Here is a 12294-nt window from a genome sequence, read left to right on the forward strand (position 1 = left end):
CTCCTATGTCACACTCCCCTACCTCTGAAGCCACACTCCCCTACCTCTGAAGTCACTCTCCCCTACCTCCGAAGTCACTCTCCCCTACCTCCGATGTCACACTCCCCTACCTCCGAAGTCACACTCCCCTACCTCCGAAGTCACTCTCCCCTACCTCCGAAGTCACTCTCCCCTACCTCCGATGTCACTCTCCCCTACCTCCGATGTCACTCTCCCCTACCTCCCAAGTCACACTCCCCTACCTCCAATGTCACACTCTCCTATCTCCGAAGTCACACTATAACACCAGACACTACCCCGAGCATTTTACAGCCCTCATTTATGCTTCTCAGCGAGCCCCTGAGGGGTAGATAACGTGTCCCCAATTTGCAGTTGGGGAAAGTTTCTTAGTTTAGAGAGTGTTATTAGTTCGTGTAAGATCGCCTAACTAACCAGAGAGTCAGGGAGGTGTCGGAGGCGAGAGCCGTACCCTTCACCACCCTTCTCACTGCCTGTCAGTGTGATTAGGGGCAGAGAGAGACCTGGGATGCTGGGGTGACTGTGTGTAAGCTGGGGAATTTGGGGCGATGGTGGTGCTCATGGTGATATAGGCACAAAGGTAGAAATCAGAGTCAGGTGTAGGGTTTTTAGACCTCATGGGAAATGAAGTGGAATATTCAGTAAAATGTTCAGATAACTTAAGAGTTTAGGACTGGGGTCTGGTTTGGGGGAATAGTCTTTGTAAGAGTGATAAAGCTGTCAGAACAAATGAGATTTCCACGAGATGGTTGTAGGAAGAAAATGTCAGAGACTGAGGATGAGTAGGAAGCTAACAGTACACTCTTACTAGGTAAGAAAGAAATTCGTGTACATTTCAAAACTTTGCTCTGTTCATCTGCTGGGAAAGCTCTGATTGCTTATGTCCTGTAGGGATCAGTGCTGTTCCCTCAGCCCGGTGTTGAAGGGCAGCCTTCTCTGTGGGCTCCCGCCCCGGACACGTCCTGCGTCCTAACCAGACCTGAGCCCCTAGCTGGTCATCATACAGGCTCCCTGCATGCACGTGCACACTCTGTTCTTCTCTCAGTGCTTTCCCCGCTTCCGCTTGTCCGGTCCTGCCTGTCCCGAGTCGTACCTCAGGATCCCTGAGCGTCTCTTCCTGTCCCACCTGCCCACCATCCCGTCTGACTGTGGGTGTGCTTGCCGTCTTCCTCCTGCCATTGCCATCTGGATGCTATGTTCTCCTCGGAGGCGCAGGGATGCTGGCGTTGATCTGAGCTGTTCCCTCCCGGCTGTGTCGTCCACAGGGACTGCTCCTCAGTCTTAGTGACGTTCTCTCAGGGATGCCCGGCCAGGTGTCTCTTCCAGGGTGGGTGCCTGGTCAGTGGTATCGAGTTCCCTGGAAAAGGGGCTCATGAAGTACTTCCATAAAAAGGAACCCAGTTTATAGAAAATGAAAATGAGATTGACAGTTCTAGATCCTGGTTTCCAAGTTTTTAAATAGACATTCCTAGATAGAAATGTTACCATTTGAGTGAGTTACAGAGGACACGGAGTCCTTAGGAAAAACAGACCAGAGGGTAAACAATGAAGCTATTTTATTGATGTGAATAAACATGGAGTTACTACCTTTTGTTCTGTTTTAAAATGGTTGAACAAAAATATCTTGAAATGCCATCCAAAACAAAGGAATGATATTTGAGAAAACATTACAATTAAAATTGTATTTGTGGCTTAGATTCTAGGAGTATAAAATTCTTTTAGCTCTGTTCAGTGCCAATTTCTAGTTTATAGCTAGAGTTTGTGGCGTTTCCCCCCATTTATTTCATTGAGAATATTGTGACATCTTAGACTTTTCATGTGGATTCTTTTTCTATTCTGATGGTCTCAGTTGATAGTTTGCATTTAATATCATCAGGTTGTGTTTTCAAAGGTTTGGAATTGTATGAACTGTTCGTTCTGACTTTATGAGGAATTCGCATATCAGTTTTTTCTGATCTGCTCTGAAAATCAGAAATTCTCATCTAACTACACTGAAGGATATAGAATATATGGGAATATAATATTTGCTATCATGAATAATTGATGGCCAGTTGTAATATGAAGAACATTTAGCTAAAAATATGTTTATTTGCCTGGTATGAATTCCAGGAGTGGTCATTTGCGGATAAGTATCTTACAAATTTTTTCTGCTAAAGGTCAGCAACTGTAATCTGTATCGGCTTGGAAAAAAGAAGGGACTGCCCAGCCGCATGGTGGTATCAATATTTGATCCCCCTGTGAATTGGCTTCCTCCTGGTTATGTAGTAAACCAAGACAAAAGTAACACAGATAAATGGGAAAAAGATGAAATGGTAAGTTTTGGGTAACTGGAAGCATTTATTTTTTGGTGAACGGGAGAATGTTGTGCTCTTAATTTTTGTGTTTCCTTTCCATGGTGTATTTATAATACAGAGTAGGGATTTGGTGTATTGAATTAATTCCTTTAAATTGACTGTCTCTTCATTGAATTTAGAAACAGTGTTGTAATTTTGATGGGGGTTGATTCTGTCAGCTTTTTTTTCAGAGGCAGAAGTATATATGATGTCGTGACTCAAAAAAGAAAAAAAAAAGCAAAACTCCCTAACATTTCATTTTACTGTTAGGTATAACAATTTATCCTCCCTCGATCCTTAGCTCTGTTCAATGACTTTTTCAATGAACTATGATCTCCAGTCTATGAAATAATTAATTTCAGTAAAGCCTTGCTTTGCAGGTCAGGGTTATCTCAATTAGGACTCGGTCTTCTCTGGTGACCTTAAAAGAAAGAAAGAAAATCATAAAGGTTGTAGTTTTCTGGAAATAGTTTAAATCATGCCAGTGGCTTCAGGTCAGATACTAGCTGCAGCTGCTTCATTTTGTCTTGTCTTGAAGGCCACCAGAGGGCACCTCGGAGGGCCTCGGAGCTGGAAAAGCCATCTGCCCAGAGGTGGGCGGCTAGGAGGAGGTGGACTGCTGGGAAACACCGGCGCCTCTCCCAAAGCTAAAGGCCATCTCTCGGCGACTTTCATTTCGTGGACATTTATTTTGCATTAATGAGACACTCGGTCATGGTTACTTAATTTTTCCTTCAGGCCAGCAGTGAGAATACGGTTTCTTTTCACAGGTCACGCTTTCTAAATAGACAGGCTTTCGTGTCCTCTTCCTGACACGCCTGTGTTAGTTCTCTGTCTCAAGCTTCCCCAGGGCCGCCGCTCTGTGCCCTGATTTTGATTTTTACCCCTTTATGGAGTACATTTTTAACTCATGCAGTTTTTGATGTTTTTACAGAAATTGAACTTCTCCAGAAAAGCATTAAGAGAATATTTTAATGCAGGCTGGGTTAGAAAAATTACATTTGCTATTAACTTAGAAATAGGTAGAACCTTAGAGGAAAATGTAGAGATTTTGAGGACTTTAGAGAAAATACTGCATATCTATGAAAAACATTCCTAATAATTATTCTGCCTTGTAGTTTCATAATATAATTGGCCTTTTAGAAAAAAATTAGCATAAAAGTGACATTGACAAGACCTTTTGATTAAAAAAGAATTTTTAAAAATACAACAGAAATTTCTTATTTCCCTTAACATTTCGGATGACCTGGCACTTTGGTTTTGGGAATACATTAAACATACCATTCATATTTTCACTTAGTAGTTTACACTTACTGAAATAGGCCCTTACGTGGTATTGGAAGGCGTGTGCTTGCATTCCTGTTCTGCCTGCCTCACTCCTCAGCAAATAGGTTTAAGAGAAACTGCGTACGAATGCCGAAGTGGTAATAACTCAGGTAGAGAGTTGACTTGAACCGTAGGAGGAAAGAGTTTTATAAAAGCCAGGTTTTGTTTTGTTTTGTTTTGTTTTTTAGGAGCTTGAAGTGTTCTCGGAAACCATTTAGTGAGGTAGAATCCCGCTCTTTTGCAGATAGAGAAACTGAAACCCAGAGGCATTAAAGAACTTTGTCCAAGATCACATAGCACATTTGTGATAAAACCTACTCGTGTGTGTGTGTGCCAATTTTACACTATGGTAGCATCTTACTAAAGATATATAAGGATTTTTTTTATTAAAAAATTATTCAGTCTGATTTCTTTTTTAATTGCAGTTTGCCTTTTTTAATGTTAAGGACCAAATAGTAGGCCAAAACATCTCATGTTACCTTGGGAAGGTATAGGGTTTTTAACAGGAAATAGTTCCTAGAGATCTGCCACTACAGTCTCTTCATGTTCTTCCACATTCTTGGAAAACTTTTATAAACCTTTTTTCATAAAAAACACATAAATAAACCCATAAAGATACATAGTTGTAGAGACATGGCTTGGTTCACTGCTCTTCTTTACTTTCAAAGAAATACACTATGTCTTTCGAATCTGGCTTAAAATGAAATATTGCAGTATTTAAAAAATCCTTGACAGAGTTTTAAAACGTTTTTGTCAGCAAATCTCTGGAAAGTTGTCACTATCAGAATTGAAGCACACCCTCCTGCCTTTTTCCCCCCAAAGTAAAGTCTTTTTTTTTTTTTTTTAATTTCTTGCACAACAGAAATTTGGCATCTTTTAGCATTGCAAAAAAGTTACATCATTACTGAATCCTAGCCCATTATTAAGGTTGTCATTCACAAATAAGCTTTTGCCAAAGAAATTGGAATTAGCAAAGATCTTCTGACAGAAATTGGATTGTTGTGTTTCATGTTAGTCTAAATTTTCTTCTATTTTTGTCATTTATGCTTTAATCTGTTCCTCTGATTACTGTAGCACAATGGAGGGGAAAGCGTAATTCCCCAGATTCGTAGCTTAGTTCAGTGATCACTCTTAGTTTTCAAGCAGAGCAGTCTACTTTTACACTGTAGCAAATGTACTTTGATTTGAAGTGGAAATGGGGACAAAACCTTTAGCATGAAACACCCTATTGCCTATTTTTAATATTCTACAGATTTTTAAGGTAATTTATCTTTTTTCATATTTATACTCTATTGCACAGATAATGCTTTTTCTGCATCTGGAATTTAGTTTTATTAATTTGAAATCTTTTTGAAACATTTTAAAACTTTGTCAGCAAAATTGAAGACCTCTGTGATCGGCCTGTGAGTGCTTTTATTGTGTGTCTGCTGGAGTAAGACTTGTTAGCTGAAGTTTTGCTTCGTGGACATTAATTTTAACTTTATATCCGTGTTCAAAATCCTTAACTTAAAGCTTTGTACTGGATAAAGATCATTTTATAACTCAGAAAATGAACATTCAAAGAACATGTTTTACTTTGTTTATATGATTAAATAACTTATTTTATGTTAATTGAAAACAAATGGCCATGATTTTAAAGTTGCCTTTTAGTATTTGTGGTTGTCATTTGAAATTATCCATAACCCTTGCTTTTATTGAGTTTCAAACCCTTTTAAAAACAGCAGCTATGTCTCCCCTCCTTCCCCATTCCTCCTCATTTCAGACAAAAGACTGCATGTTGGCTAATGGCAAGCTGGATGAGGACTTTGAGGAGGAGGACGAGGAGGAGGAGGATCTGATGTGGAGGGCTCCAAAGGAGGATGCCGATTATGAAGATGATTTCCTGGAGTATGATCAGGAACATATCAAATTTATAGATAACATGTTAATGGGATCAGGAGCTTTTGTAAAGAAAATTTCTCTTTCTCCTTTTTCAACCACTGATTCTGCATATGAGTGGAAAATGCCCAAAAAGTCCTCCTTAGGTAGTATGCCATTCTCATCAGACTTCGAGGATTTTGACTATAGCTCTTGGGATGCAATGTGCTATCTGGACCCTAGCAAAGCTGTTGAAGAGGATGACTTTGTGGTGGGGTTCTGGAATCCATCCGAAGAAAACTGTGGTGTTGACACGGGGAAACAGTCCATCTCTTACGACTTGCACACTGAGCAGTGTATCGCAGACAAAAGCATAGCTGACTGCGTGGAAGCCCTGCTGGGCTGCTATTTAACCAGCTGTGGCGAGAGGGCTGCTCAGCTTTTCCTCTGCTCACTGGGGCTGAAGGTGCTCCCGGTAATGAAAAGGACCGACCGGGAAAAGGCCATGTGCCCTACTAGGGAGAATTTCAGCAGCCAACAAAAGAACCTTTCAGGGAGCCGTGCGCCTGCCTCTGTGGCCAGCTCGCGCTCCTCAGTGTTGAAAGACGTGGAGTACGGTTGTTTGAAGATTCCACCAAGATGTATGTTTGATCATCCAGACGCAGATAAAACACTGAATCACCTTATCTCGGGTTTCGAAAATTTCGAAAAGAAAATCAACTACAGGTTCAAGAATAAGGCTTACCTTCTACAGGCTTTTACCCACGCCTCCTACCACTACAATACCATTACCGGTAAGGAGCCCCAGGCCGAACTCCAGTGCCCCGCAACTGCGAGCTCGCGCTCACTGCACTCTTTTTGCCTTGGGTTTTTGTTTGTTTGGTTTTTGTTTTTTAAAAGGCAACCTGTGCATGTGCAGACTTGGGGCTTCAGATGCATGGTGGAGGGAGGGAGCAAGAGGAAGATGAAGGCAGCTTTATTTTCCTCTTCCTTCTGAGTGCACGCGGGGCTCCTCACCGCTGATAGCTGGCAGCGCCCCCGCCTCACCTGCTCGCAGAGGGGTCACTTCATGGGCTGCACGGTTGGAGAAATTGGGGCCTTCCTATTTTGTTGTGCTTTTCCCATTTTTGCCCTCCCCCTGTGTCTTTCTGATGCCCGTTTAATGCTGTTTATGGTTCTTGATGACATATATTCTGGATGTACTTCCACATCCTTTTATCGTTCTTCCCGAACAAAAAGGCCCCTCTCTAAAGGTCCTTTTAAATCTAAAGATGAGTGGGCTAAAAGAAACTTCTTCGGGGGAAGGTTTCTGCTGCCGTCTTCCACTTGGCATTGTGCTCCAGGGTTTTCTCCCCTCTGTAGCGGTGGCCAGTCCATGAGATGCGAAGGGGGACCAGGCGCCTGGAACTGCAGTCAGCTTCAGCTTGTGAAAAGCCTGTGTATTTTTTTTTCTCTATCAGATTAATAAGTGCTTGAGTCTAGGATACCAAAGCAGAGTATAAAGTTTGTATAAGAAAAACAGGAAAGGTTCAGATGATCAGAAGAGTGTAAAACCAAAAAGTGAAAACCGATCTGGCTCTGGACGAGCAGGGCTGGCGGCCCGGGGAGCTGTTTCTCTTTGTGGCGAAGCCGCGGGGCATGGTTCCTGCCCTCTGCCGACCGAGGCCCCTGCCTCGGAGCTCTGGGTGTCCGGGACGCACCACTTTGGTGCCCCCGCCTCCTGGCCTGGATGGGCTCTGCTCGGCCCGGGGAGGAGATAGGGGTGCTGGCCAGCACGGGCGCCTTCCCCCAGGTGGGCAGCCGGCCCGTGCTGGCCCAGGTCTTTGCGCACGGCCACGACTCGCCTTTCTTAGGCCCTTGTTCGTGTCCAGTTCAACAGTTCTCATGCAGGTGGAGGAGAGGGTTTTCTAGTACTTCATTGGCGGGTGGTAGTTGTGACCCAGGAGTGGCGAGGCACGGTGGCCCCAGTGCACACTCCCCAGCGGGGGTGAGGCGCCGCGCAGAGCGTGGGGGCGGTGTGCGAGGGCAGAGCGCGGGGTGCGTGGGGTGCATAAGGGTGTACTGAGGCAGAGGGCGGGGTGTGTTGGGGGCAGAGCTTGAGGCCAGAATAGGGGGTGTGTGGGGCCAGAGCACAGGGTGCGTGGGGTGTTGGGGGGCAGAGGGCGGCGTGCACGTGCGCAGCGTCTGGCCCCCGACCGCCGGCGTGTGAGTGAGGCTGCGGCTTCGGCGGCGCCCAGCACCCGCTTGGCCAGCAGCGTGCCCGCGGGAAGGGTCTGACCTGATGAGGCTGCCCGGCCAGCGTCTTGTCTGCAGGGGCAGGAGCCTTTGGGCCACTGAAGGCTTTTATGACCCCAATTTATAGATAAGAAATAGGCTTAAGTTGCCATTCAAATTGAATTTCCAGAGGCTTTAGTAAGTGTGACATGTCCCCTGGTTTGTCATTGAAGAATATACACGGAAAACGGAGCCCGGCCGCGTTGTCGGCAGTGGGTCCAGGATCGGGCGTCCTGGTGGGTGCCTGTGCGGGAAGAGTGGGGTTTGCGCAAGCTGACGTCTGCGCTCTGGGCCGCCCGCAGATTGTTACCAGCGCCTGGAGTTCCTGGGAGATGCGATTTTGGACTACCTCATAACCAAGCACCTTTACGAAGACCCGCGGCAGCACTCCCCGGGCGTCCTGACCGACCTGCGGTCCGCACTGGTCAACAACACCATCTTCGCGTCGCTGGCGGTCAAGTACGACTACCACAAGTACTTCAAAGCCGTCTCCCCCGAGCTCTTCCACGTCATCGACGACTTCGTGCAGTTCCAGCTGGAGAAGAACGAGATGCAGGGCATGGACTCCGAGGTGAGTGCTCCTGGAGAACAGGGCCAGCGCGTGGCTCGCAGCCGCTTGCCTCCGGGCGGGGCCGAGGCCCGGTAGTGCTCTCCAGGTCGGCCCTTCAAAAACTTGACTGCCCCCGCGCTGGTGCATGCGGTCCTTCCAGGGGAGAGAGGGGGCCAGGGGCTGTGGGCTCTTTTCTGTTCCTGACGCCTGCCTGACTGACGCCTGCCGGCCGCCGCCCCCGGTGGCGCTTGAACCTTAGTGAATGAACCTCCCTGCGGTTCATTCTGCCTTTCTTTCTGTTAAAATGGGTCCGAAAACATTCGCTGATACGATCTCAGGTAAGCCTCACAAATGTATTTTCTGCTTCTACTTGAAAATAGGAAAATCTCATTTAAAAACCAACCTTCTAAAATTTTAACCATTGGAATTTGAGAGGCTTCTGTTGTAAGTTCAGCCAAAGGTTCTTTGGTGATGGAGCTCATTTTAATGTGTTTGTGAGCTATTTTGAAGTTTTGTAGCAAAGAATTTCACTTAGGTCTTTCCACTCTGCTCTGATCCTTCGCTGCCATCCATCTGCATACCTGTGTACCCAGGAGAGCACTCTCGGTCCCCTTCTCCCCGTTCTGATTCCCTTGTTTTCCTTCCTTGTTGCAGATGTCTTATAAGGAGTCAGGGAATTTATTCTTAATTCTGGTGGCTGTTTTAATTGCTCTTCGTTTAATTTGTACCTTCCCTTTTTTTTTAAATTGCACCAAACCGTGGCTGGGGACTAGTGCATTTCTTTCCTTGACTTGCTGTGAGAGAAATTTGAGGCGTAACCGCAAGGCTAGTGTCCCACCCTGTAAACAGTACAGAGCGCGTGCTGAAGGAGGATCCGCTCTCCCGGGTGTCCTTCGCCAAGGTGAATGGGCCGAGTCGGAGCACAGCTAGCCGTGGCACGAGGAATTAGAACCATCTCATATGTACTCAGTATTATTTCTGGTCTTATTCTTTAGAAGTGTTTAAGCTTAGAATTTGAGGAATTAGCTAAAATTAGATTTAAGTTCTCTTTTGATGACAGTGGGACGTGCTGGTTCTGTTAATTTTTGTTCATTCTTTTCCTTTCCTTTGTTTATATGATCATATGTATTAGAAGTTACAAAAACTGATTGGAAATGTCAGTGGTCTGGCTTTTCTAACTTCCTGTTGAATCTTAAGTCTCTCCACTTCTCTGGGCCTCAGTTTCTTCATCTGTGAAAGGAGAGAATTAAATTGGATAAGTTTTAAAATTCCTTTCTACCTCAAAACCGTGATGTACGAACAAGAAGTGTCTTTTTTTTCCCCCAGTAGCCAGAATTACAAGGGTTTTATATAGAGCTCTACATGGCTAAACAATCCATTTAGAAATTTTTTTTAAAACTCCAAATGCCCCCTTTTCTTGTTTGTCTTTCACAAGTAATTTGTGTTTATTTTAGAAAATACAAATAAGCAAGAAGAAAATTAAAGTTATATAAATATACTGCTTTAGAAATTACCAAAATGAACATTCTGTGATGTTTTATTGCTAATGTATATAAACATAAGCATACATAAAACATAAAATGGAATTATACATAGTATACCATAACGTGTTTTTTTCACTTAATATTTTGAGGACAACTTTCCGTGTATCCATTGGCATTTTGACTTTCAGTGGCTGCCCTCTAATCAATATATGGCTATAATGGAATATATTTAAACAGTCCTTTGTGGCTAGATATTTACGTTGTTTTTACTGAGGACTTTTAATAAACATGGGTGTGGTAGGTATATCCAGTACCTCCTTAAGATAAATTCCTAGAGATGGGATTGTTGCATCAAAGAATTAGGAACTTTTAAAAGGCATTTGATACATACCTAAGTTTTTTATTACATTAATTTGAATACCTACTGTGTGTCAGTGTGTATTAAGGGGTTTAATAAAAAGGGAACTCGGGGGAATCTATTGTCCAGTCGAATTTTCCTGGCAAAAAGTGGCAATTTATACTTGCCAGAGCAGTGTATATACACTCTTGTCATTGCCATACTAATCAGCATTCGGCCTAATCCTTGCCAAGCCGCTAGGGGGTAGAACTGTTTTAAGATGCAGTTCTTTGGTTACGAGCGGATTTGAAATTTTTTTCGTACATTTATTAACTATTTCTAATTTTGTGTTGTTTTTGTTTTCATTTAGAAGTACTCTTTTTTCCCTTTGCTGAGTATACTACTAACTGGGGAAGGGATTTTGTTTATCCCTTGAGAAATTAGGGGAAAAAAAATTTTTTTTTAGATGTTTGTGAAGAACCTATTACAATGTAGTTAGGTGATTGCCATAAATGGTTGGTATTGTTAGCCTTGTTAAAGGGTATAATAAAAGTCCTATCCAAGAAAAGAAACACACCGCTGTGGAATGCCTTTAAAGGTGGCCTTGTTGCTTACAAGTCCCTTTTCTTTGTGTAAATAGCTTAGGAGGTCTGAGGAGGATGAAGAGAAGGAGGAGGACATCGAAGTTCCAAAGGCCATGGGGGACATTTTTGAGTCGCTTGCTGGTGCCATTTACATGGATAGCGGGATGTCCCTGGAGATGGTGTGGCAGGTGTACTATCCTATGATGCGGCCGCTAATAGGTACTGTTCGTTCCCTTCGAAAGAAACACAATCATAATTAAAAACAACTATAAGGATATCATTCACATGACTCTTTCATTTTGATTACAGAAAAATTTTCTGCAAATGTGCCCCGTTCCCCTGTGCGAGAATTGCTCGAAATGGAACCAGAAACTGCCAAATTTAGGTAAGCAAAAGCGTGCATGGAAAAAATTAAGTTCCTTAAAAAACAAGAGGGGCAAGAGTTGTCAAAGATGCCATAGACTAATGATTCTGAGAAATATTTACACTGGGGCACGCACTCTGCACTCTCCGTTTGTAGTCAGATTGACTTTCCCTTTTGCTTTGATAAAGTAATGCTGAGTTAAAGAAGAGCCTCAGCCCTGTCTGCCGGGGGCCGCGCCGCCGTGTGATGCACGTTTCCTTTGTGTGCCGGCAGCTCGTGCCCGGGCCCTCCGCCTCCAAGCGCGAGCTCCGTGCTGATTGACAATAATAATAAATAGTTCTGACTTGTGATTCACGCTGTTTGGCTTTTTTACAGCCCGGCTGAGAGGACGTATGATGGCAAGGTCAGAGTCACGGTGGAAGTGGTGGGGAAGGGGAAATTTAAAGGCGTCGGCCGGAGCTACAGGATCGCCAAGTCTGCAGCAGCAAGAAGAGCCCTACGCAGCCTCAAAGCCAATCAACCTCAGGTTCCCAACAGCTGAAACCCCTTTTTACAATGGAAAAAAAAAAAAACAAAAAGCAGAATTAAGGGGAAAACTATTTAAATCGAGAAGGATGATTTAAAAGTCCATAGTGAGTGGAATGAATCGAAGGCAGAATTTAAAGTTTGTTTGATAACAAGATAGATTACAGAATAAAACATTTAACATATGTATAAAAATTTTGGAACTAATTGTAGTTTTAGTTTTTTGCGCAAACACAATCTTGTCTTCTTTCCTCACTTCTGCTTTGTTTAAATCACGAGAGTGCTTTAATGATGACATTTAGCAAGTGTTCAAGAGAATTATTGACAGTTATTTTGTTTTTATTTTGTTTGGGGGGTTTTGTTTTTCTTTTTGTTTTTTAGTTCCGTTTCCGTCAGCTTTGCTTAGCGTTAGGAGGCCAAGGAGCTTACAGCTGAGACAGCCCCTGGATTCTGTGGAGCGCCCTCCCCTCCTCGGCGTGGCCGCTGCGCCCAGGAGGATGGTGCGGTCTGCGAGAGGAGAAGCGTGCCCGTGCTGTCTTTTCTTTCCACAATCTGTTGCCTAAGAGGATGTCTCCCGGTCGCCATTGCACTTACTATAGTAAGGGACAGGTTTTTAATGAACATTGGCTGGCATGTTGGTGA

General features: G+C 43.9%; 1 protein-coding gene across 5 annotated transcripts in view; it reads left to right on the forward strand.

Moving 5' to 3' along the window:
- Nucleotides 1-11836, forward strand: part of DICER1 (dicer 1, ribonuclease III) — a 69049-nt gene extending 57213 nt beyond the window's left edge. For all 5 annotated transcript variants that reach the window (XM_021679827.2, XM_021679828.2, XM_044918340.1 and 2 more), the window contains 6 exons: nt 2175-2330; nt 5440-6328; nt 8111-8379; nt 10820-10982; nt 11073-11148; nt 11503-11836. In XM_021679827.2, the coding sequence (XP_021535502.1) occupies nt 2175-2330; nt 5440-6328; nt 8111-8379; nt 10820-10982; nt 11073-11148; nt 11503-11668 (1719 nt within the window). In that variant the 3' untranslated portion in view covers nt 11669-11836. The remainder of the gene's footprint in view (nt 1-2174; nt 2331-5439; nt 6329-8110; nt 8380-10819; nt 10983-11072; nt 11149-11502) is intronic.
- Nucleotides 11837-12294: the final 458 nt, after the last annotated feature.

The sequence above is a fragment of the Neomonachus schauinslandi genome, chromosome 9 (genome assembly GCF_002201575.2).
Source record: "Neomonachus schauinslandi chromosome 9, ASM220157v2, whole genome shotgun sequence".
Lineage (NCBI taxonomy): Eukaryota > Metazoa > Chordata > Mammalia > Carnivora > Phocidae > Neomonachus > Neomonachus schauinslandi.